At 40.8% G+C, this 27,230-nt stretch overlaps 1 protein-coding gene across 11 annotated transcripts in view; it reads right to left on the bottom strand.

The window, feature by feature from the left end:
• Positions 1–27,230, bottom strand: part of GRIA2 (glutamate ionotropic receptor AMPA type subunit 2) — a 216,546-nt gene that overhangs the window by 162,687 nt on the left and 26,629 nt on the right. For all 11 annotated transcript variants that reach the window (XR_014175902.1, XR_014175903.1, XR_014175904.1 and 8 more), the window contains exon 3: positions 20,846–21,085. Coding sequence is in view for 3 of the 11 variants with exons in the window: in XM_081959664.1 (XP_081815790.1) it covers positions 20,846–21,085 (240 nt within the window). In the remaining 8 variants the exon portion in view is untranslated. The remainder of the gene's footprint in view (positions 1–20,845; positions 21,086–27,230) is intronic.

Here is a 27,230-nt window from a genome sequence, read left to right as displayed (position 1 = left end):
CTCTTCCATCTATCAACCTGTATCTTTCCAGTAGCAAATCAGTCTCGTATCTTCTGCCATTTGTGGTGTCAGTCCTCTAATCATCTCCTTAATCAACTTCATATGGACTCCTTTTAGCAACTCCTTGCTTGTAAAATCTCTCATGTAATTTCGATGCCCTTCTTCTGTTTCCTTAATCTGCTTATCTTTGATTGTTGGTAGTGTTATCAATAATATTGCTAATAAAATTTCTCTCTTTAAATCCATAAATTCTTTTGTTTTTTCTTCTTTTGTATCTTGCCCTCTGGGGTACATTTCCCCTCCATTTAATTCCTCTTTCAGTATTCCACTCTTTCCATTTTCAGAGACAAACCAATCACCATAAATATCAGCAAATTCAATTTCTTTCTATTCATTTTCCTCTTCGATTTTTAGGATTTTAACCACCACTTTTTCCACTTGATAAACATCTCCAACTTCTTCATCATATTTTGCTGTTAGATGCTCTAAGTCTTCCAATTTCTTCTTTATCCTCTCATATGTGTTTGATAATTTCTATATTTCTGAGAATATCTTTTGCAGATTTAAAGTTTCTTTCTGCTGTTGAAATTGTGCCATTATCTCCAGTTAACAAACATTGCTGCTCTAGTTTGGAAGGTTAACAAGATTAAGCATAGATTCACAATAAACATTTTATTTTCACTTTTCTCTGGTTAAAGATATACTTCAAAGGGACATCTGAATTCTTTTCTTCTTATCACTCTCTATAAACAAGCAGTGAGACCTTGGAGAACAAGCCAGGATAATCAGTGAGAAAAGTAAGAATGTTTCATTTCCAATACACAAACCTCCAGCCTCCGAGTAGCAGTGTTATTGTTGCAACCTTCTTTGTTTCTTTTTGTATCTTTTTTGTATTTCAAGTTTTTTAAAAAGTCCGATTCTTGAATGAGTTAGAACACCCACAGTAATGAAAGAGAAGAATTTTAGTCCATAGGTTACAAAGAATAATAAAAGAAAAAAAAATAGAAGAAAACTTAATCCATTCGTTTTAAAAGGCTTGCATAAATTCCATCCATGGATAGCATTTAAAAAGTAAGATAATCCACTGTCCAAAACCATTCCAAACTTAATTCTTATTTCTTCTGTTCTCCAATTTAAATTAATTTTAAGTTTTTTATAGGCAGTCTCTTTTAAAACAGTAAAAATTCCTCACCAGCTGGAAAAACTTTCTCTTTCTGTATCCTTCTGTATTGGAGCTGCCGTGACTTCATCAGCCTAATGGCTGGATTTTTTGTCACCAGCTTGAAGAACCTCTCTTAGATCGATCAGGGCCTTTGCGATGTCCCTGAGATCAGCAAGACATATTCTTCCTGTTCACCGTCTCTGCGGGATGGTTTAGCTCCGCTTGGACCACCCAGAGGCAAAAGTATTGACGGCGATCTCAGAGCATTGAGATTGCACATCGTCTTGTCATGACTTTGGCTCCCCCTCTCCATGTTTCACTGTTTTTAAATGATCTTCTGACTCAGTTGCTTATTTGGAAGTTAAATCGAGGCAGAACCTTGGGCCAGATTTGGCTATCAGTAGTCAATAGAAAGACAAATTGCTGAATGATCTAACTCAATTTATAATGGTTGCTATTTTGTTTTCGATTGCCATCTACATAATTACATGAAAGTAACAGATTAATTTAGACTTTTTCTAGAATGCTGTACATTCTAGAGTTGGTCAGAACCCCTTTTTGTTAGAAGGGTAAATTTAGAAAATTGATTAATAAATAAAATAAAATTTAGTACAAGCCCTTCATGCTGTCACTGTACCTCTTATTCTAGTATTTAGAGGATTACTTGACACTATTCACTACACAACTGGTTACTCCAGAATACAGAAAATATTTTGCTAATGTATTTTGAATTGCTGCAGTTTTATGAGGCAGCTGTAATTGATTCAGTTGATGTAACTGGGACATTGTCTTCAAGTGCTAGACTACTTGCATGATCACAATCTGCAGCTGAGACAGGGTATTCTGAAAGGAGAATTGCAAATGAATGCTACCATGGTTATGAAGTCATTATTTGCCAATTGTGATAACAAGCATCTTCCAAAATCCTTCATGATAGCATCATCTCTCCATCGTTTTCTTTACTTCAGATGATTCCATGTAGTCCTATATAAACTTAAAGACTGAATTTTTTTGCACTACTTGTTCCTATCTCTAAAAATGGACAATGATTGTTCAAAATAAACCCAGAAAATGTATGGGCAGCTAGTTGATTTTTTAGCCTAAATAAACAAATAAACATGTTATATTTATTCAGTTAGTTCAGTGGTTCTCAACCTTCCCAATGCCGCGACCCTTTAATACAGTTCCTCATGTTGTGGTGACCCCCAACCATAACATTATTTTCATTGCTACTTCATAACTGTAATTTTGCTAGTGTTATGAATCGTCATGTAAATATCTGATATGCAGGATGTATTTTCATTATTACAAATTGAACATAATTAAAGCGTAGTGATTAATATGTAATTATATATTGTGAAATATTTATTTCTAATTACAAATAAATGAAATTTTGTCTTGAAGCATGGTGTAGCATGGGTAACAGTCTTAATATAACAACAGTAAACTACATTGCTACATTTTGCGACAGTAGTGCGCAGTGTGAAATAGCAGAGCATTATTCGGCACATCCAACTCATTGCACAGTTGCACAAAAGGTGGTGAAACTCACTTAACAATGCTCTTGCTTAGCAACCAAAATTTTGGGCTCAATTGTCATAAGTTCTCTTTCTTTTTCTTTCTTTCTTTCTTTCATCTCTCCCACCTTCTTTTTCTTTCTTTCTTTTTCTTTTTTTCTTCCTTCCTTTCTTCCTTTCTTCTTCTTTCTCTCTCTTTCTCTTTCTGTCTCTTTCTGTCTCTCTCACTCTCTGTGTCTGTCTACTCTCTCTCTCTGTTGCTCTTTGTCTCTCTCTCTCCCTCCCTTCCTCCCTATCTTTCTCTATCTGTCATTCTCTCTGTCTGTCTGTCTGTCTCTCTGTATCACTCTGTCTCTCTCTCCTCCCTCCCCCATCTCTGTCACTCTGTGTGCTTGTGTGTGTGTGTTTCTCACTCACTCTCTATGTGCGTCTGTCTGTCTGTCTGTCTCTGTCTCTCTCCCTCTCTCTCTCTCCGTGTGTCTCTCTCCCCTCCCTTCCTCTCTGTCACTCTGTGTGTGTCTGTGTGTGTCTGTCTGTCTGTCACTCACTCACTCTGTGTGTATGTCTCTCTGTCTGTCTCTCTCTCCCTCCCTTCCTCCCTCCCTCTCTCACTGTCTCTCTCTCTCTCTCTCTCTCTCTCTGTGCCTCTCTGTCTGTCTGTTTCTCTCTCACACACACACACACACTGGCTGGCCTGGCATAATTTCAACGCCTATCTCCTGGCATTTATATTTTTACTGTTTTTTTAAGGGGATTATTCTGTAGACTTAATTTTATAGGGTATTGGGATTTTAATGTCTGTATATTTTAATTACTTATTAGCAATACAGTCCTGCACATCTTTTATCCTCCTCTTATCCATCTATTCTATATCTGTATATATATATTGTCCATTTAGTAATTTTAATTGTTTTAATGTTGTTCTTTGACATGGACTGTACACCGCCCCGAGTCCCTTTCGGGAGAGGGGGCGGTCTATAAGCGCTAATAAATTCAAATTCAAATACACATAGACACACACACACACACACACACACACACATACTGTGGTCACCTTGTTGAGTGTTCCAATCACATTTGAAACACTCAACAACTCGCCTGCATTTATGTTTTTTTGCAGCATTCTGCAGTCATAGGACTAAAATATATGGTTTAAAGTACCAGCCGGCGATGACTCCGGAGCCCATCCGGGAAGATGAAGAATGTGAGGGGGACCCTACCCCCCACAGATGGACTCCAGAGTCATCGCTGGCCACACAGAGCCTCAGTGCGGCTCCATGCCGTGGAAAACATAGGTGTCATCCCCCCCGCACAATTACAGCCTCCGAGACTTTGTAATGGTGGGAACTTGTTCTCACTCACCCGCGCTTCTGCAGAAGCTTCCGCCCAAAGCCCCCCGAGAGAGGAAGGGCCAGTTGGGAGAGGGCCTTTGGTCCTGCTCCAGGATGTAATTGTGCGGGTGTGTGCGCGCCTATGTTTTCCACGGCATGGGGCTGCAGCCGGAAGACTAGGAACGCAAAGGGGACCAGCGGGCCTGGTCCTTCTGAAGAGGACCTGTCCCCAAAGAGGACAGATGTGGTGGCATTGGTCTTGGGATGTTCTCTGGAGCCCCCCAAGGAAAAACGCCATGGGGGATAGCTTTTTAACCAGGTGGCTGTCAGAGAGAAGAGGGCACCGTGTGCCTGTGTCTTAAGCAACCCCTGTGACAGGGTTGTTCGACCCCCAAAGGGGTCGCGACCCACAGGTTGAGAACCGCTGAGTTAGTTGATCCTACAATTTTAACAAAACACTTATTATACGTTATCAATAAAAGAATGGAATAAATATATACAAAAAGAGTATGTTGTTTCACATTTAACGTCTTCAGTTCTTCAGCGACTTACAATAATTATGTTTTTTATCTCTCAACATTCTTGCTGAAAAATCAAAGGAAATATTATATAATCTTTAGTAGGGAGGCTTTGGTGCTCTTTGAGCTTGGCTGTTTGCTTGCAAACATTTCATTACCAGGCTAGGTGACATCATCATTAGTGCAGTCAACCTAGGTTACGCACTGAACCCACTACAACACAACCAATGCCAGGATAATGAAAAGGATAATATTACCATATATAAAAAACATCTCAGAAAAAAAATAGCATCGCCATAGTACATGAACCAAGTAACATCCTCAAAAACATCTTAAGTAAACAAGAACAAGAACAAAACCCCAATAGCCGACAAGAATTTTTTTTTTTTACAATATATGTATGGACTATAACAGGCAGTATGTAAGACAGACTGGTAAAAGATCAGCGGAGAGCGTTCATGAATGCCAACTAGCAGTCAGAAGACACAATGAAAATGTCTTAATCTTACATCATGTAGACAGACTCAACCACAATCTCAACTGGGAAAAGTATAAGCATCTTAGACCAAGCTAGGGAAGGCAAAAATGTTAGGGTATGTCTGGAAACCAGTCATCATGGATGCATAAGAGATAAATCCCATTTGTACACCATTCAAGAGACAATAAAAAAGCTAGACTTTACAAATATAGCAGCTGCCACCTGAGCAGCTTAGGCACAATCATCACATTCTATAATTCTATGAGTAAGACAAAATTGTTACACGGAATACATTAAAACTGTAATACAAATTGTTTTGACTGGGGAAAATATCCTATCCCTTTTCTTTGGAATTCAGCAGTTGAAGATCCTATTATGTCTGAGGATGCCTCCTCCTTAAATGTCTCAAAAAGAATGAGAAAGAAAAGAACAGAGTACGGAGGAAATTGAGAGGCAGAGTAATCAGAACCAAAATGGCATACTGTACCAAGGGAGTGGGGGGATGCTATTGCTTGAAAGAAGATTAAGCTTGCCTACCACTAATTACTTCCTTCTCCCTGAGAATGACTCATTCTGAATATATGAAGTATCTTTATATTTCTCAGTGAAAAAGATCATTCAAACCAACTCATCGTAGAATAAGTTGGAATCTCGGCAAATCAAAATAGGGAGGGGGGAGATATAGGAATATAGTAGATATGGCTGTAGTAAATTCTGCAATCAAATTTTGGAATCTCACAGGTTAAATTGGATGCAATAGAAAAATGGCATGTCTCTAGAACAGAGGTGTCAAACTCATGTCGTCACAGCAGTGTCACATGACGTATCGGGACTTTTTCCCCCTTTGCTAAATGGGGCATGGGTGTGGCCAGTGCGTAATGCATCCAGCCTACAGGCTGGGAGTTTGACAGCACTGCTCTAGAGTAACTAGTTATGATTTCCTTTATCTCTTTTCTATATCAGTCCATTATTCCCAAACTATAGCCTTTTGTTAATTGTATGATAATATAACAAAGTATATACAACTTATAACAGTTCGTTTAGTGACCGTTCAAAGTCACAATGGAACTTTAAAAAGTGGCTTATGACAGTTTTCAAACTTCCAACAATTGCAGCATTCAGATGCTTGGCAACTGATTCATATTTATGACAATTACAATGTCCCAGGGTCATGATGACCTTTTGAGACCTTTTGACAAGCAAACTGGACTGGAAGACAGAGTCATTTAAAAACCATGCTACTAAGTTAACAACTGCAATGATTTATTTAACCACTATGGCAAGGAAGTTCATAAAATGGAACAAAATTCACTGAACAACTGTTGCTCAGCAACAGAAATTTTGAGCTCAGGTGTGGTCGTAAATCAAGGATTACCTGTACAACAGTTAATACCATCTTTCTGGAGCAGCATATCTACCAATGGATTGACTGATTTATCATTTAACTTCCTAGCATGGCCTAAACTACTCTGTTGTCATTAATATAGAAGTTTTAACCTTGCACTGAAAAAAGATAGCTGACTTAATGCCTTAAAAAGTCAGTTCAAGTCTATGATCCTCTGCTTCCATATAATCATACAAAAACTTATTTAGTACCATAGACATGCATTACATACTTCATATATATTGTACATATGGTACTGCATACATAAATACATATGAAAGTACTTTCCATATTTAAAAGGTATTTAAACAGAACAATTTAATCTGTTGATGAGAGAAAAGCAGATTATTAATTTAGGAAAGATCCCTCTGAATGCACGTCTTAATGCAAATGACTTCCTAATGATACAATCTTCTTTCAAAATGAATGACAAAAAGTGAATGACTAAAATGAAGCAAATCTTACATTTCTGACACAACGTAAAATGTCATAATCAATGAATTGTAGCATTTCATCAACATAGATTAATCCATAAAAGCTCCTTAGGATGGCCCCAGATAAGACAGGCAAGGTAAGATTTCAGTGGCAAAGACCAAAGTAAAGAGAATTCTATATTTTAAATTGTTAATGTGTTCTTGTTCTGTCATACATCTTTTAGTTTTGATGTGAGGAAAAAAAAATCAAATATACAAAAGACCTTGTTGTTATATTTTTTCAGCTCATACGGGGTTTGTGAATATGTCTGTCAACAGTTTAATAAAATGTTCAAGGCACCAAACAGCTTCTACCTAAAGTGGTTTTTTTTACAGTAAAAAAAATGCATCATGAATCTTGAAATTAAATCACTATTATTATATGGACAAAACTATTTTCCTACAAAAGGGCTCTTAAACCCATTGAAATCAACTTTAGGAAAGGTTTTTACTGCTTTCTATTCCTCCCATACAGAGTTGACAGACACTTTTCATCTTTCTTCTGAATCTGTTCTTTTATCCCTACAGTATTATTAGCAAAAATAACATTTTGTTTTAATAACTTAATTGTACAGAAAAATCCACTGAATATTGACAGTACAGAAATAAATACATAAAACAAAAATATGTATTTCACTGATTTAGACAAGTGAGGTTACATACATGTTGCAGATAATGAGTAACATTTTCTGAAGTATAATTATAATCCAACAATTGGCATTGAATACATTTTTTCATAAATGTTCCAGTAGAGTTGACATAAAGTATACAAGCTTTTTTTAAAAAAAAAACAGTGGCTATGAAACTTCTACAAATACCACTTGTGTATTTCAACCTGACCCTTTCAGACAAGATCTACACAAATTGAAACGAATGAAACCATGAGGTTGTTTAAATTGTCTATTTATTTAAATATTTAATATTAATTTAATTAATTAATTAATTTAAATATTAATTTAATATTTAAATTAAATATTATTTAATATTATTACACTTTGGTAAGTTTATATGTTGGATGGTATTGTGTAATATAGGGATACTGCCCAAAACGTCTCTGTTCCTGAGCTAGTCAAGGTGATCTCTTGTGTAGCAGCAATCTACTGTAGATTTCTTGTTCTGACCAGAAGTGGCTCAGAATCTCATGTCCATCAAAGCAACCATGGGTCTTTACTGTTGGAATCTCAACCAACAAACGTAGCAAGACATACACTACAGTTGGTATTTTGTTTGGTTAGAAATAGAGGAGTACTCTGGAACTCTATTGTTACATACATAACATTCTCTCGTTTGTTTGGATGCAAGATTGCTATAATCTTCTGAAAAGTGGAAGAATGGACAAAATAGTTCGACAGATGTATGTTATAAAGTGGGACAGTTTCCTGACTGTATAACAGGAATGTCTCACATTGTCTATTCAACATGCAGGTAGTCCTTGACTTACAACAGTTCATTTACTGACAGTTAAAATGGCACTGAAAATTATGACTATTTTTCACTATTTTGCAGCATCCTCATGATCAGATGATTAAAATTCAGATGCTTGGCAACTGATTCACATTTATGATCATTGCTGTGCCACAAGGTCATGTGATCCCCTTTTGCAATCTTCTGACAAGCAAAGTCAATGGAGAAGCAAGATTCATTTAACAATCGGGTTACTAACTGCAATGATTCACTTAACAACTCAGGCAAGAAAGGTTGTAAAACAGGGCAAAGCTCACTTAACACATGTCTCACATAACAACAGGAATCTTGGGCTCAATTTTGGTCATAAATCAAGGACTACCTGTATTGTAAAAAAACCTGGAACATTCAGAATGGATTGTGTGAATATGGAATGGGCCCTACTATTCAACAGTTGTTCTAAGGACAATTACAGAGTTCTACATTATACCCTATGCTGTTCAGCATCTATATAAAATGCCTGGAAGACGTTATTCAGAACTTTGAAATAAAGTATGTATAGAACACCCAGCTTTACTGTCCACGCCATCTTAAGAAGCAATCAGTACCTTTGAATAGTATTGAATTAAACGTTGAGCAGGATTATGAGAACAGACTGAAATTAGATCCAAAAAAGACAGGATTGCTAGTAATAAACTGAAAATGGGACTCAGGAAAGTTTGTTTTAAATGAGATTTTAGTGCCCAAGAAAGAGCAGTTTTGCAATTAAACGGGTACTTTATCTCCAGCTGCTGCAGGATATCTAGTAGCAGCTGTAGTGAATAATGACTTTGCAATACAACAACTAATAATCATCTTTTTCAGCTGGTCAGACTTGCCAACACTTATTTGTCCCTGATTGTGATCTCTTTTGAAGAAGGACTATCCTTGAAAAATGGCTGAAAATGTTTATTGAAGCAACATGCAATTGCCAGATTGCAAATTCAAGAATCCTATGATGATCATAATTAAAGGAGAGTTCTGCCTACTGCAGATACTTTAAAATGTTAGCATTTTAAACCCTAAATGGCTTATGAAAAGTGAAAACAATATGAAATATATATAAACACAAAATATTTAATAATCTTAATCATACTTTCCATCTGCTTGTTTTGCTCTTTTATTTTGCAGATAAAATATGTATCATATTATATAAACTACTTTGAGGCAAATGCAATAAATAAATAAACATTTATTCCTATTATTTTTTGTTTTGAGATATGATTAAGAACATCTTGCAGCACTCTGAAGATAGTAAGAACTTAGGTGTCACTGAGTCAGTTTACCTTTTGGTGATTCTATGTACAATAGCTTACCAAGCTGTCCTTTTTAAAATTATTTTGATTTTTGTTATTATAAAATAAATTTTATTTTAAATTTTATTTTATTTTATACTATTTACTTTATTTTATAATATTTAATTTTATAATGTTTTGTTATTATAAAATAAAATATATTTCATGATTTTGCCTAAGATTAACATTTATTCCATCTTCAGATTACATTTCCAACAATTTATCTTGATTTATTTATCAACTTCTTTTTTTTCTAAAGTTTCTTTATCGTAAAAATAGTAAGACTGGAGTGGAAATTGGAGAGTAAAATACTAACAATTTGTTATATGCACATCTTTAAAATATCTCTTATTGTATGTTGTCATATTACCCTATTTGCTGTTATTCTGGATATCTCTCTCTTTGCACTTTTGTGCTTAACATTGATTACACTGACATTAAATGATAGTGATTGACAAATCTTATATGATAATTGTTAGATCTGGGCAACGAGAGAACAGACTGCGGACACGAAGTGACTTAACAGCTCTTTATTAATAGTAGTAGTGATCCAGCTTGCTCTGTGGCCGGAGGGTTCCCCTTTTATAGTACTCGGGTACGCCTCTCGACCAATCAGAGCGATACCTGTTTCCCGCTGTAGCAGCGGACCAGAGAGGAGACTTCCTCCGATATATGTTAATATCTAACACCCCTCCCCTCCTAGACGGAACGTTGCGGTTAGTAACATAGTCTTTTAGGTACATTGGAGTTTGCCTTACTCGGGAGGAGCGTCGCAGTTCGGGTTGGTTAGAAGTGGTTGCAGGATCGGATGCCTTTTCTGTTTCTCGTTCGGGTGGTTTCGTGCCTTCGTTGCTAGGGCGTTCCGGAGTCTGCTCGGTTACGTTGCTTGGGGGTTGCTCTGCTTCGTGCTCGATCTCTTGTTCAGACCTGGGCTCGCAGGTGTCGTAGTTCTCTGTATTGGGGCTCTCGAGTGGCTGACTTTGCGTTGGTACGTAGCTCTCGTCCTCGGTTCGAAGGTCTGAGTGTGCTAGGCGACCCCGAAGTTGATCGATGTGCCTTTTCCAGTTCCGCCCATCTTCCAGTTCCAACAGATACGATCGTGGACCCGTGATGCCAATGACCTTTGCCGGCATCCACAATGTCCCCCCTGCATAGTTGTGGGCGTATACTGAATCCCCTATGCTAAAACTCCGAATTTTGCTTGTAGAGTCTGGGGGTGCTGTGGCAGAGTAATTTGGGTGAAGACGGTCCAGGTGAGACCGTAGACGGCGGCCCATGAGTAGTTCAGCGGGGCTCCTACCCGTCGTTGCGCTTGGGGTAATGTGCTGAATTAGGAGGTAATGGTCAATGCGTGTTTGCCAATCACCTGGACCCATCCTAGCGAGGGCCTCTTTTGCAAAACGCACCATTCTCTCTGCCTGTCCATTTGACGCCGGATGGAATGGTGCGACGAGGGTGTGCCGAATTCCCTGACCTGCTAGATATGTCTCAAATTGCATGGCCGTGAACTGGGGCCCGTTATCGGAGACCAGGAGGTCGGGCAGGCCATGAGTGGCGAAAAGTCGCCGTAGAACCTTAATGACTGCCTCTGCCGTGGTTGAAGTCATTAGGACTACTTCTAGCCATTTCGAGTATGCATCCACAACTATAAGGAAAGTCTGACCTTGGAATGGCCCTGCGAAATCGATGTGTATTCGCGACCAGGGTGCTTTAGGCTTCTCCCATTCGGTGGCGGGCGCTTCCGGGGGTGCTGGTCTCGATTCCTGGCATGGGTCACAAGTGGCCACCCATTCCTCTATTTCTTTGTCCATGTTTGGCCACCAAACGTAACTTCTTGCTAACGCCTTCATCCTAACAATCCCCGGATGACCCACATGTAAAGCATCTAATACATTCCTACGTAAAGCATACGGAATAACAACTCGATCCCCCCACAATAAACAACCATGTAACACTGAGAGTTCGTCCCGTTTTGACCAAAACACTTTGAATTCCGGGCCCACGTTTCCCTTCGGCCACCCCCTCCAAACTCAAGTTTGAACTTGCTTTATTAACATGTCTTTAGAAGAAAACCTCGCAACATCGTAGGAAGAAACCGGTCCTGAGTCCAAACAATCAATGAGCAGCACCGGTACTTCGGGAGTGGGGTCTGGCAAAAGGTCCGGTAGTGGGCAACGGCTGAGTGCGTCTGCGTGTCCTAGAGTGGAACCCGGTCGATGAATTAATTTGTATGAGTACGCAGCCAGGAAAACAGTCCACCTGGTCATGCGTGGAGAAAGGGAGACCGGAGTGGGGCGGTTTCCCGCCAAAAGTCCCAACAGCGGCTTGTGATCTGTGATTAGTTCAAAATCGCGGCCGTAGAGGTATTCGTGGAAACGTTTTACTCCAGCCACAGCAGCTAACGCTTCCCTGTCCATCTGGCTGTAGTTCCTTTCGGCCGATGAAAGAGTCCTAGAGTAGAAGGCGATGGGTGCTTCTTTTCCGTCTGGCATCCTGTGGCTAAGGACTGCGCCGACTCCAAAAGGTGATGCGTCACAGGTCAATACCAGCGGTAGTGTCTGGCTGTATTGGACTAGCAGCGAGTCAGTGGTGAGCAGGCGCTTAACTCCGGCAAAAGCTGCTGCTTCGGATCGTCACCATTTCCATGGTGTGTTCCTCTGGAGTAGGCGGTGTAGTGGCTCAGCAACGGTCGCCTTCTGTCTCAGAAAAACGCTGTAGAAGTTAAGTAGTCCGAGGAAGGCCTGCAACTCGGTCTGATTTCGTGGTGTGGGGGCGTCCTGGATCGCCTTAATTTTCTTTGAAGTGGGGTGTATTCCCTGACCATCGATTCTATAACCCAGGAATTCTACGCTAGGCACGTTGATTTGGCATTTTTCCTTTTTTAGGCGGAGACCCTTCTCTCTGATTCTGGCCAAAATAGTTCTGACTCTTTTATTTAATTGCTCCTCGTTTGCAGCGGACACCAAGATGTCATCGAAATAGGGGACGACTCCCGGTATCCCTTGCAAAAGTCATTCCATGACGCTCTGGAACAATCCTGGAGCAATACTCACGCCGAATTGTAGCCGGTTGCATTTGAATGCTCCTATATGCATCACTATAGTTTGGGCCTCCGCTGTGGCGCTATCGACGGGCAGCTGCTGGTAAGCTTGTGCCATGTCTAATTTTGCAAATACCTTTCCTGGCCCCAACGAGTGCAATAAGTGCTGTACTACAGGCACAGGATATGCGCTTTGTTGTAGCGCGACATTAATTGTGCATTTATAGTCCGCGCAGATGCGGACTGATCCGTCTGGTTTGACTGGGGTCATGATGGGCGTTTCCCAGCACGCGTGATCCACCGGCTCAAGGATTCCTTGCTCCACTAACTTATCTATTTCCTTATCTATTTTTGGCCGGAGTGCAAAAGGCACTCGTCTCGGTTTAAGTCGGATTGGCGCCACTTTGGGGTCTAAATTGAATGAAATCGGTTTACCCACATACTTACCAAGACCAGGGCTGAACACATCCTCGAACTCCTTAAAAATCTGCTCAGCGCTGCTGTTTTCCACGGCGTTGATTCCGGTGACCTCTAGCCCCAAGGATTCAAACCAATCCAGTCCTAGGAGGTTTTGTAATGGTGCGCTGGCGATGGTCACGGGCAGCAGGGCTACGATGTCCTTGAAACGGATCTGGAACGTGCCTTGGCCCACGATGGGGACTCGGTTCCCCTGGTAGTCTCGTAGCAGGATGTCTGGAGCGCGTAGTTGGCTCTTTTTGAGGCTAGGGATAGCCTGTTTCATGGATGCCCATGAAATGATCATCAGGGACGATCCTGTATCAACTTCCAGCTCGCAAGGTGAGCCCTCCAAGAGGACTGTGACTTTCAGCTTTTTAGGCCGCTTGGTGCGGACCTGGCTTATTGTTGTGAGATACGTTCGCAGTTCCTCTCTCTGGGTCAACTCTATCTCATCATCTGTATCCTGAAAATTCTCTCGTTGAGCGTCTTGATAGAACGCTCTCTCAGCTCTTTGTGTGTAGTCTCTCTGGGAATACGCTCGCTCAGCTCCTTGTGTGTAATCTCTCTGGGGATACACTCGCTCAGCTCTTTGGGAATTTTCTCTCTGGGTAAACACTTGTGGATTTCTCTCTGGGCGCCCTTTTTGATTTCGCCAAGCCCCTGGGTTGGGCTTCTGTTGGCGGTATATGGGTGGCTGCCGTGAGGCAGGGACTTCGCTCCGGCACACTCGTGCGATGTGCCCAAGTTTGTTGCAGTGTGAACAAACAACGTTCCTGAACCTACAGGTAGACCTGGGGTGATTCCCTCCGCAACTTGCGCAGGGCGGCAAACGGGATCCGGGTCTCCCCCCAGGCCTCATGTGACTGCTCCGCATCAGGTGACTGTCCTCGAACTCGGGATCCTCGTAGTCGGGGCTTGTGTCCTCGTAGTGAACTCTGGTTTGCCTTGGTACTGGCTGGTTTACGCTGAAACCTCGTTGTATGGTTACCGATGATTTCTCTGCCGACTCTGACGCTCTTGCTTCGTTTAGAGCTATCTGTAGGGTTAAATTCGGGTTTGCCAACAGCTTCTTTTGTAGTGAAATGTCTCTTAACCCACAGATAAGCTGCACTAAGATATGCTCGTCCAGATCCCTGAACTCGCAGTGAGTTGCTGCTTTACGCAGGGCTGCAACATATTGATTGATTGATTCTCCCGCTTTCTGGTTCCGCGTGTTGAATTCCTTGCGGCAAACATGGCGGGAAGGTTTTGGCGCGTAATGGGTCTGTAGAGCCTGTTGCAACGCCGTCCATGATACTGCCTGTATTGGAGTAGGCGCGGTGAGGTCTCTGGCCGTGTTGAAGACTTCTTTCCCGCAGTAGCCGAGGAAGATGTTTTTCTTCCGGGCGTCGGTGATCCCCGTGTATTCGTTCGCTTCAAGAAAACACTCGAAACGAATCATGAAGGCTTCCCACTCGTCGTTCGCTGGGTCGAATGGAGCGGGGGGAGTGTGCATCGCCATTTTCTCTCGTTTGAATTTGCCGCGCTGCGGTGACCGAGATGGCTGCCGGAATTTCTGCTGAATTCCTGGGCTGGATCAAATCCGGAGATTCTGGAGTAGCGTTCTTCGTCCTATCTGTCTCTCGATCCCATCCTCGTCGCCAATGTTAGATCTGGGCAACGAGAGAACAGACTGCGGACACGAAGTGACTTAACAGCTCTTTATTAATAGTAGTAGTGATCCAGCTTGCTCTGTGGCCGGAGGGTTCCCCTTTTATAGTACTCGGGTACGCCTCTCGACCAATCAGAGCGATACCTGTTTCCCGCTGTAGCAGCGGACCAGAGAGGAGACTTCCTCCGATATATGTTAATATCTAACAATAATTATCTTCTCTGAGCCCTATTTGCTTACATACCAATAGTATTCTTTTTAAAGGTCTATGTTTAAGCTATATACTTGGCATCTATAATTCATGAAACAATATATAATCTGCACTTGGAAGTATTCTAGTTGACTTCTTCATGTTTAATTCTACTATGTAGTTTATATAGATAGAGATATTACATAGATAATTTGGATATTGTCCATTCAGAATGTCCAAATCTCCATTTATATTGGCAATAAAGAATTTTCTTTGAAAACCTTATTGACTCTTATCTTGTGCTGCGATGGTTATTCAGTCAAAAGCTTTCTTTGACAAAGTTCCTCCATTTATCCAGCTTTTTAAAACTAATTTCCTGTCAGTTCTTTCTTACTATTGCATCTTGCAGCTCTTGCAATTTATAATGTTCTTCAATGTCTTCTTTCACTAAAACTGTATTAGATGCATACATTTGTATAACATTAATCTTAATAGATCTTATAAACAATAATACTCTTTATTTGATAGAATTGTAATCAAGTGCCGCACATACTCACCCACCCACACAAACAGAGATGGCCTGTATTCCTTTGCATGGACTTATGAAATCTGCCTAATTTCATTTATCATTAAAAGATCATTTCCACTCCATTCCCACTCTGGGAATTTCACATTTTCACCTTTCAATGTTCTGACAATACACTGTATGTTTGTATAAAGTAAGGAACTTCTTTTTCAGTAATAACATCATCAATTACATCAATTACCAGATTCATTCTAACTCTGGTCTTTCCACATCCTCAACCTCATGTCTACTTATGGAACTTTTTTCAGACACTTCAGTGCTTTTTCACCTCTGGTTTTTTTTGACTAGCACCTCACTCATCTGTTTCAACCACGTCCTTCCCCCTTGCTCTGGGAAGGACCTTGTTTTCTCTTCAACCTGTTTTCTTTCTTTCTTTTCTTTTCTTTCTTTTGTTGCATTGGACAGTGATATGGTGGGGAGAAGTACAGGATTGAAGTCTGAGCCAGTTGTCATAGTTTCAGGAATAATTAATAGTAATAATAATAAGAAAGCACTGTGGTAGTAAAAAAATATTATAATAGGTTTTAATCATTACAATGTTCATTCAAATAAATATGATTTCAGGCTTGTTTCAGAACTCATTTAACATGATTTCTTTCTTTCTAGATGGTTGGAAATGAGAAATATATTTTCTTGGCACTTCACCCATTTTTTAAATGGCTACACGAGCCAGGAATGTGTATGTGGGGACATTTTACTGAGCCTTATGGCTGCCAAATACTTTCATGAGTCAAAGTATTCTGGGAATTGTAACTCCCAAAGATAACATTAAGAACTTTAAGAAAATGAAAAGTGATATACATTTCAGTATAACCTTTCATAAGGAAACTATTTACTTAAAGAGAACACACTGAAGTAGACATTATAAGTAAATGCATGTATCTTAATCCCTGGACCTTTTTAAAGCACGTAAAGGTGTAAACCAAAATATCAACTTGGAAAGAAATAATATAGAGCACAGGAATAATAATGTGTGCTTAATCTAGCATCATTAACCAAATTCCCAGGTAGCTTAGTTAATGGACTTGCTTGTTCAATTGCCTAAGAACTGTAGGCTGTGTATATCTGAAAGGAAACACTGGATAATTTTTTTTCTATCTTTTTCTCTATTCCAAATATGTTTAAAATGTTTTCCTCAATTAAGACCTTTCAGACAAACACCTGCAATATAATGTTGCAAGGAATAGCAGTCAACAGAATGAGAGGAATTGGTATAAAAATTATACTAAATGAAGAGCTAATATTTCTATTTCAGATTACTGCCTCGCCAAATTGCTATTTTATGGAAAAGGATTGGTACAAATTTCTAATAAAAAATACAGCTTGAAAATTGCTTTTATTAAAAGGACTTTGGAGTAATTCTTCAGGGGTGGATTTCAGCCTGTTCCAACTGGTACACTAGAACCTGTTCGTAAAATTCAGCATACATTTCAAAACCCGTTCGTCAGGTGGCACAGTACCGGAACGCTGCCTCCCGGCTGCCCCCCCCCCTCGCTTGCTCCCCCCACCCAACATGATCTCCTTTCATTCTCTGTCTGCCTCATTCACTCATTCTGGTAGCAGAGAACGAAAGGAGATTGCATAGCCGAGGGCAAAGGAACCTGCAGCCTCCTTCATTCAAACAGCTTTCTCTCACGCCTTCTTTCTTTCTCTGAAATAAAGCCTCCCCCCATTGCCCGAACGTGTGAATGAAGGAGGCTGCAGGCTCCTTTGCCTTTGGCTATGCTATCTCCTTTCATTCTCCATCTGCCTCCTCCACTCATCCCAGCCTGTGATAGCTTTCTCCTGGATTCCTCTCTGTCCTCTCTCCTCCGATCTCCCAAAGTTCTTTTCCCAGCATGTGATAGCTTTCTACTGGATTCCTCTCTGTCCTCCCTCCTCCGATCTCCCAAGGTTCTTTTCCCAGCGTGTGATAGCTTTCTACTGGATTCCTCTCTTTCCCCCCTCCTCAAATCTCCCAAGTTCCTTCCCCAGCCTGTGATAGCTTTCTCCTGGATTCCTCTCTGTCCTCCCTCCTCCGATCTTCCAAGTTCTTTCCCCAGCCTGTGATAGCTTTCTCCTGGATTTCTCTCTGTCCTGCCTTCTCCAATCTCCCTTAATCCTCCAGTTGTCTATTTTTGGGACTTTTCCTCCTCTCTTCTCCCCCTTCATTGGAGTCCCAAAAATGTTTGTCACCGTGGGCATGGCTTGTGGGTGTGTGTGTGTCATGTGACTGAGTGTGCATTAGTGATTTCAAGTTGGCCATACCTGCCCAGTCACATGACTGCCAAGCCACGCCCACAAAATAGGTCACGCCCACAGCATATGTTCTAAAAAAATTTGAAACCCCCCATTGTAATTCTTGTTAAATGTTATTTGCACCATTGGAAGTGCACCATGCCATTCATCCCCCTGGAAGATATAAATTTTCAATTTTTTCTCTGTCTCAGTTTTCAAGACAGAAAACCAATATATATGGAGAACATGAATTCAAAACATAATTTTCATTGATTCAGCAGTGGCTCCCATTTTATCTTCAAAAACAATTCCTGATAATAAATTACTACTGAATTTAACCCACAGTTTGAAAGCTGACTAGTATTTTTTTCCAACCTCCATATATGGTAGAATACAGTTCCTGAATGCCAGTTTGACTGGCCAAAATTAATGCTAGCTGAGAATAACAGAACCAATATTTCAACTATTATATAATGCAAACACATCTGGAGGGTGTGGGAGAAAAATCCTGAGTCCTCCCAATAGAAAGCAGTTCTGCCCATGAGACTGCATAGTTAATAATGATATTTCCTATATACTAATGTGCTTGATTAAATTTATTACCAGACCAGCTTTCACTCCAAACTTCAGAAACAGTATTAATAGTGCAAAGTAATGTATCTATCTCACTTGGTTTTACTTAATTCTAACCTAGGGACAGGCAAACTTTTTTGTACCTAGGGCCATATGTAAGCAAATAATAAATTTACAATTGGAAAAAAAGTATAAAGAGTCAACATTAAAAGGGGCCTGGGTTCATAGCAAAAAAAGTTTCACATATTAAATAAGCATTTTGCTTTAGATTATCCCAATTCAGATTCTTCTAAAAGCACAAAGCCTAGGTCAGGGGTGTCAAACTCGATTTTATTGAGGGTTGTTTCAGGGTTGTGTTTGATCTCGGGAGAGGGGGACATAGACAGGGTGGGCAGGGCCAGCTCAACATCACTTGTGTTGGGGGCACCTGTGGTGGCCGTTGTGCCAGAGGAAACAGGCTCCCGAGCTCCATTTCTGGCTGAGACGGCCTCCTGCCACCCTCTGCCAGAAAAAAATATTTTTTGCTGGCAGAGGCATCGCAGACTGGTTCTTCACTATTTCCAGAGCAGCTTGGCGGGCCAAATCTAAGAACCCTATGGGCCGAATCTGGCCCACAGGCCTTGAGTTTGACACCCTTGGCCTAGGTAAATAGGATTGAGCATATTCTGAGATTTTGGTATCTTTTTCTTTTAAATGTTAATAAAATGGTTTTGAGACACACAAACATATACCTTATTTTGTCATCAATTGAAAAAAAATTAGAAAGTATAATATAATTATATAATTATAGTTGTACAATTGATTAATTCTATTATATTCATGCTGGTAAATATAAATAATATCTATAAACCTTTTATAGACAAAAAGATAAAGCCTGAAATTCATGTTATTATAATAAATATTTTATGTGTATTATATTTTTTCTAATTCTGCCCTATACCTCTAAGAAAAGTCTTAACTGAGATATGTCAATGTTACTAATATCTGTTACAAGCATAAAATCTATGTACATCCTAATGTACCTATTGTTTTTGCCTTTAATCCACTGACTTGTATATTTAGTTTTTGCTCAAATAAGTTATGTTATCACGTATGTTAAAATAAAGTTATTCCAAGATGTGTTTTTTTTTTTCTGAAGAGTGCATCGTTTTCTTTCAATTAACTATGTGAAAAATATATTTTGTATTCTTAGGACTAGATCAGGCCAATCAAAATGTTTTTCATTTAGCTATCCAGTAACCAACCCTATTTTATTTTGGCAATCTGAGGCATATAAATTTCACCAGCAGCTATCCTTTTTCTAGCAATTATGTGTTTAATTTTAAAAAATAGCTAAAATTTTCATGATACCCAAGCTTTATTGACCGAAGTTGCCTTGCTCATTTTGGTTCTCAGTTAGCCAGATCAGGGTAAAACGCAGGCAGGGAGGGAAGGCAGAAGGAAGGCTTGTGCTACAGCAAATCCACATAAATAATTACTAGAACATAGGTACAATTCTTACAATCACTCATCCTTAAGCCCCCAGGATGACCACAGGAAGTCTTGTCTAGAAACTGCTTATTTCCTTAATCAAATTCATGCTGTGAAAATCACTGTTCTTTAATGATAGTCTTCTAAAAAGATTTTTCATTACAATATATTACTATACAGAGGAACTTTGCATGAACATACTTATACATTTCTTCTTTTCTTGGTATATAGCAGCGATGGCGAACCTTTTTTGGCTCGCGTGCCATAAGTGGGGGGAGCGCAGGGGGGTTGTGTGCAGGCGTGCCACACCCATAATGCAATGCGTGACCCCCCAAGTGTGCATACTTTTTTTGCCCTCCCCAGGCTCCAGAGGATTTATAGGAGCATGGGGAGGGCGAAAACAGCCTCCCCTGCCCCCCCCCGGAAGCCCTCCGGAGGCTTCAAGGACCTTCAGTCAAAACGACCCTCCGAGCAAACTGGAAGAGACTTCCGGTTTGCTCGGAGGGTCGTTTTAAGCACTCCGAAGGCTTCAGGGACCTTCAAGAGGCTTCCCTGAAGCCTTCGGAGGGCTCAAAACAACCCTCCGAGCAAACAGGAAGTCTGTTCTCAAACTTCCGGTTTGCCCGTAGGGCCAGTTTTTTGCGCTCCCGGGGCTTCAGGGAAGCTCATGAAGCCTCCGGAAGGCATCTGGGTGGGGTGAGGGGGGGCTCTTTTCGCCCTCCCTAGGCTCCTATAAAGCCTCTGGAGCCTGGGGAGGGCGAAAGATGGCTTTAAAAAGGGGTGAACTCAGCTGACAGGGCAGCGCCAGTAACCAACTCCACGTGCCATAAGTTCACCATCACTGGTATATAGTATTCTAGATTGAAATAGCAGTTCAGGCACTACATTTGCTGTTATAGGAAACACTACTGATTCAACCTTCTCGCCTTAAAAGTTGAAGGCTGAAAACATTACAAAGTGCTACCTTCTGCTAGGATTGATACCGTAATACCTCTTTATCATTGCAAACAGATTTGTGCTAGCATAAAATTAATTTTAAAACACGGCAAATTTCTTACCTCTGTCACTGTCATAGAGATATGCAAATTTATTCCATTGATAATATTCAATTAAGCTCAGAAGTGCTCCCTTAAGGTCAGGTCTCATCTGAATGACAAAAGGGTGTGTACCGTCTGTTGGAAAACTGGGTGTTATGAAGGAAACATGAAGAGTTCCACAAAATGATGTTATAGTATTTACAGACTTCTTATCATAAAATCCAAAAATAGCAAAGACTCCTCTTGAAAACTGGGAGCAAACTGAAAGAAAAAGATAAGAAAAAGTTAATAGATTGTTTTATAGTTTACATACAACATACATACATACATAGAGAGAGAGAGAGAGAGAGCACAGATATTATATTCAAATATGTAGTTGATAAATATTAATCAGGCAAAGTAGCCAATAAAATAAAAACCTGAACTAGACCTGTGCATATTAAATAAATAAATAGCAAGGATCTTCATCAGCAAATGCTGAGATTAATATCAGTTTCATCAACAATAAACCTGAAAAACTCAATTGCTATGCTTTATACTATTTGACTTTATTCAACCTGACACCAAATATATGAAATATATATATTTTCTATTCAATGATAAATAGAGAATAAAAAATAAATAAAACATCTATAAATAGTACATTAAAACAGAGTCACATATCTATCACATAGCAGACTAGGTCAACAATAGGCTCTGATGTTATGCTCAACTCAGCCAATCTTATGGGAGACACCTTTTTATTGCTAGAATTTAAGATGTATATTATATATCCTCCCTCCCCCTCTTTCCCCCCCTCTCCCTCCGTCCCCTCCCTCTCTCTAAAAAACAAACAAACCCTGAAGTAATAACCTACTGGTCATTGCAAAAGGTGGCTGACATTCTACACAAGAACTATATGGCAGTCTTTAATGAATGAAGTCCACAAGCTAAAAGTCTTGACCGACTTAAGCTGGGAAAAGGAAGGGCAAAAGTGGAGATAGCAAGTATTCCCCTACCCATTCCACAGAGCTATAAATGATAACAGAATATACAACCAAACTGAAGGTCCCAGAGAACCTGCCTATAGTGGTTTTAAAAAAAGATAGTTCCAGAGAACTGACATCTGGAAATGCCAAGAAACTACCATTTGACCATGGACAGAAAGAATGCAGAGAAGAGAAGTTTAGCAGTTAAAAGTGGGCACCAAAGAAATTGAAGGAGTCCAGAGGGATTGATGGAATGATAACAGATCTGACAAGGGAGCAAGAGCTAGATCAGGCATACTGGCAGCTGGCAGAAGAGGAGGGCTACCAGATCTGCCATTGTCAGCTTGGCACCTTGCTGTCATTCTGCCATCAACTTCTGGGCGGGAAGGGAGGAAATGGGCAATAAGCATGTATGGGATAGAGATAAGAAACAGGGAATGGGGGGATGATAGGTTTGATCAGAAGTGTGAGAAACCAGCTCGTTCAATGCCATTAAGCTTGGGAAAGGAATGAGAATTGCCCTAAGATCCAAGCAGTTCCCCAAACAACTATGGGGCACACCATTGGTTGACGGAGGGGGGGGCATGATGAAGGGGGAAAGTTTGTAAACTTTTGCATGGGAACTTTACACCTAGCCTACTTTTACTGCAACCAGCAATTCTTAGTAAAAGAACCATCAACCAAATGGAGTCGAGGGTCTTTCTTTCCTAGGGACCCAGGTCTCACAAACTCCAAATACTATAACCTTTTCCAAAAAGCAGTCCACACTCCTGGTGGAGAGTTAAAAGAATTCAGACTCTCAACCATACTATTCAATACCCATAAACCATTTTTCCCAAAAATGTTTGTCTTACTTCCTATACTCTCACTATCTTAATATATAGTAAGTAGTGGCTCAGTGGTTAGAATGCAGTACTACAGGCTCCTTCTGCTGACTGTCAGCTGCCTGCAATTTGGCAGGTCGAATCTCACCAGGCTCAAGGTTGACTCAGCCTTCCATCCTTCCGAGGTCAGTAAAATGAGGACCCAGATTGTTGGGGCCAATAAGATGACTCTGTAAAACCGCTTAGGGAGGGCTGTAAAACACTATGATGCGGCATAAAAGTCTAAATGCTATTGCTATATTATTGAGCCATAGCAAACATTTTATTTTGCATTATTTTATCTTTCTTGAAGACTCAATCTTATATACAACTTACATTAAGCAATTTTAAATAAAATATGTGTCATCAGGGATCTGCTATATCTTCACTCATGAAGCTTACGCAGCAACTTTGAACTAATTATCATTTCTCAATCTCTTTCAAAAGATTGACCTTGAATGAATAAAATTGGATGAAGGATGCTCTATATTCTGCTTTAATTTCATCTGATTAATAAATAATTTCCAAATGTTCCAAATGTTATGCATTGCCAATTATATATACAGACTAGCTCTGTGCTGCTTTAAAATCCCTCTAGTATTATATCTAAACATTTATTAGGAAATTAAAAGTCACAATAGGACTAAAAATATAAAAGCAGGAGGGAGATTTGAGTCCCTGTTTATTGCATGCTAATGCTCTGTTTTAATATCAGAACTAGCAGATTCCGTAGAAGCCAGTCATTCTCTCTGGTCACGGAGCAGGATAGACAATCTCTTGAGCATAAATGTATGCTGTTTATTCTGTTCTTATTGCCATCTCAGACCAAAAAGCCTAAATAATGCTGATCAATTAAAAAACAACAAATGAACCCTTCCATCTTTCAGGGTCATCCTGCTCTGCAAGTTCAGTTTGTAACTTAGGTGTTAAATGGTCCATGTTTTTATTTATTAAACAAATGAGTGTGAATGTAATTATAAATATTGTTTGCATCAGATAGTGGAATGTATTTTTAATTCAAAAGTATTCTCAGGAATAATTTTCAAGAAACAGTGGTGAATGAAGGATCATGACAAATGTGTCTATGATCCTTCTGTCCCTTTTTCTCTTCCTCTTTTCCCAGCCACCCTACCATTTACTATGGCATTCTTGAAACCATAGGTTTAAATAATAGTGGCACCTAAATTCTGAATACCTTTACTTGCAAATTTAAGTGGAATTTACTTCTAAGAAGTGTTTTGTAGAATTATAGTGTATTGTAGCTACATGAGAATTAGATCTTATGTAAACCAACTGGATGCTCTTCCAGGTAATATATTAAGAATGTCATTGTTATATTACAAATTGCAAAGAAAAATCCACTGTTAATGTAATATACAATTAAATTGGAAAAGATGCAAGGCTTTCAGCTAAAATAATGTTACTTAGGAACATGCAACAAGGAGCAAATTTCATATTTCTCATATTATTGTACATTTATCAAAATAGCATGTGATTCTTAATTGGCCAAGATCATTTAATAAGGATGGGACAAGCAAGAGAAATATTATTGAAAATTCTGTATTCTGTATAATTGGAATAAGAATTGATCTGATATTTCATGTTTCAATTTGTAGCTTTGTCAAACTGATTTTTTAAAAAGCCTCTCCAAAACACATATATACAAGTTCATGCACATTGTATGTCTACAATAGTATTCATCTTTCCTAATGCACACATTATGCAGGAATTGTTTATTTAGTAAGTATGTATTTTGACTAATATCAATGATTCTAAACAGCTTTGAAATACTGTATAACATAAACAATAATATAAACAACTTATCAATGAAATTTCATAATTTTAAACAGCCTTGATAAAAGGATATTTTATATTCTGTCCTAGACTATATCAAGATTAGACTACTAACTCTAGTATAAATTCATATATTAATAATAGAGACCTATCAAATAAAAAGTAAAATGTGATAATTAGATTTGTTAGTTTAACAATGATATTCTTTTCAGTCTTTAGTGCCCTGGTATACTCATTCCAATATTTCAGGAATGGAATTAGAAACACTTTGGCATGGTTGGAGGGTAGAGTTAAAGCAGTGGTGGGTTTCAAATTTTTTTAGAACCTATTCTGTAGGTATGGCCTGTTTTGTGAGAGTGGCTCAGCGGTCATGTGACCAGGTGGGCGTGGCCAACTTGGAAAACGAGGTGAAACTCACTTAACGACGCTCTTGCATAGGAACCAAATTTTGGGGCTCAATTGTGGTCATAAGTTCTTTTACTTTCTTTCTTTCTTCCTTTCTTCTCTCTCCCACTTTTTTCTTTCTTTTCCTTCTTTCTTTCTTCTTCCTTTCTTTCTCTTTCTCTTTCTGTCTCTCTCTGGGCCTGTCTGTCTGTCTGTCTCTCTTTCTCTCTGTATCTCTATGTCTTTCTCTCCTCCCTCCCCCATCTGTCACTCTGTGTGTCTGTCTGTCTGTCTCTCTCTCTATCTATCTCTCTGTGTGTCTCTGTCTCTTTCCCCTCCCTTCCACTCTCTGTCACTCTGTGTGTATATGTGTGTATGTGTCTGTCTGTCTGTCTCTCACTCATTCACTCACTTAATCACTTACTCTGTGTGTGTCTCTCTCTGTGTGCCTCTGTCTGTCTGTCTGTTTGTCTCTCCCTCCCTCTCCCTCTCTGTCTCTCTTTCTCTCTGCGTGTGTCTGTCTGTCTCTCTCTGATTCCCTCCCTCCCTCTCTGTCTCTCTGTGCCTCTCTCTGTCTGTCTCTATCTCTCACTCACTCACACAGACAGACACACATACTGTGCTCACCTTGTGTTCCAATCACAGGTTAAAAGTACCTGGCAGCGGTGTTTTTCTCATCGGGGCAGGTCCTCTTCAGAAGGACAAGACCCTGCTGGTCGCCCTCCCGTTCGTCTACCGGCTGTGGCTCCACACCATGGAAAACATAGGTGCGCACACGCCCAGCATAATTACAGCCCGGAGCAGGACCAAAGCCCCTGTCCCAACTGTTTCCCGCCATTACGAAGTCTCCAAGGCTGTAATTTACTGGGTGTGCACACGCGCCTATGTTTTCTACAGCATGGAGCCGCGGCGAGGCTCTGCATGACTGGTGATGACTCCAGAGCCCATCCTCCCCCCATGGATGGGCTCCAGACCAGCGGAGCCTCATCCTTCTTTTTAGCCAGGCGCCTGTCAGAGAGAAGAGGATAGCGCGTGCCCTTGGGCTTGTGCAGCAGCCCAGTCCTCGCCTCCTGTTCTTTGGCTGGTTTAACCAGGTGGCTGGTTAGAAGAGGGCAGCGCATGCCACGTGGGTTTGTGCAGCAGCCGAAGAACAGGAGGCGAGGATTGGGCTGCTGCACAAGCCCAAGGGCATGCGCTGTCCTCTCTGACAGCTGCCTGGTTAAAAAGAAGGATGAGACTCCGCTGGTCCAGAGCCCATCTGGGTAGATGAGGAACGCGAGGGGGACCCCTCTCCCTGCGGATGGGCACTGGACCAGTGGAGCCTCATCCTTCTTTTTAATCAGGCAGCTGTCAGAGAGAAGAGGACAGCGCAGGCCCTTGGTCTTGTGCAGCAGCCCAATCCTCGCCTCCTGTTCTTCGGCTGGTTTAACCAGGTGGCTGGTTAGAAGAGGGAAGTGCACGCCACGTGGGCTTATGCAGCAGCCGAAGAACAGGAGGCGAGGATGAGGCTGCTGCACAAGTCCAAGGCCACATGCTGTCCTCTTCTCTCTGACAGCCTCCTGGTTTGCTGAATCCGGCGTGGTGGCGGGACTCTTACCTTTGCTGAGAGCTTCGCTGGCAGCCACGTCTTGCCATCACTGCCGCACCGGAAAGAAGCCGATCTTTGGAAAGAACTTCCCCCTCCAGAGAGCCCATGCTGGGAGATAAAAGGGGGCTGGCTGGTTTGAATGCGGATGACCGGGCAGTTTGGGGCCAGCACCTCTTTCACTAATTCGGGCAGGCAGAGAAAGAAAGGAGGCTTGTGTTAAAGCACCCCTGCTACCAAGGGCGAAGGGGAGCACCTTCGCCCTCGACTATTGCATGCCTCCTTTCTCCACCCGCCTGAATTAGCAAAGAAGGCAGGCCACTAAACTGCCTGCTTGCCCGCATTCAAACCTGCCCGCCTCCTCTCTTTCAGCATGGACTCTCTGGAAGGGGACGGAAGGTCTCTCCCAAGACCTGCTTCCCTTACCTCGAGGCGCAGTTCTGGGACACACTTGGGCAATGGGGGGGGGGGCTTTCTCACACGCCTTTGGAGAAAGAAAGAAGGCATGCGAGAAAGCCCCTCCCACTGCCCAAACGTTTGAATGAAGGAGGCTGCAGGCTCCTTTGCCCTCAGCTATGCAATCTCCTTTCGTTCTCTGCTGCCCGTATGAGTGAATGAGGCAGACGGAGAATGAAAGGAGATCGCATTGGGCGGGGGGAGCGAGCCAAGCATTCTAACCGGTTCTAAACGGCACTGTAGATTTGTGGAACCTCTTCTACCGAACCGGTTAGAACCGGCAGGAACCCACCCCTGAGTTCAAGAAACATAACCTGGCAGACATAATATAGCAAGAAACACCAAGGAAGAAATAA

Source organism: Natrix helvetica (assembly GCF_964273705.1).
Source record: "Natrix helvetica genome assembly, chromosome: 7".
Classification (NCBI taxonomy): domain Eukaryota; kingdom Metazoa; phylum Chordata; class Lepidosauria; order Squamata; family Natricidae; genus Natrix; species Natrix helvetica.
Note: the sequence above shows the minus strand (reverse complement) of the source record. Positions and strands in the feature narration are given on the sequence as shown.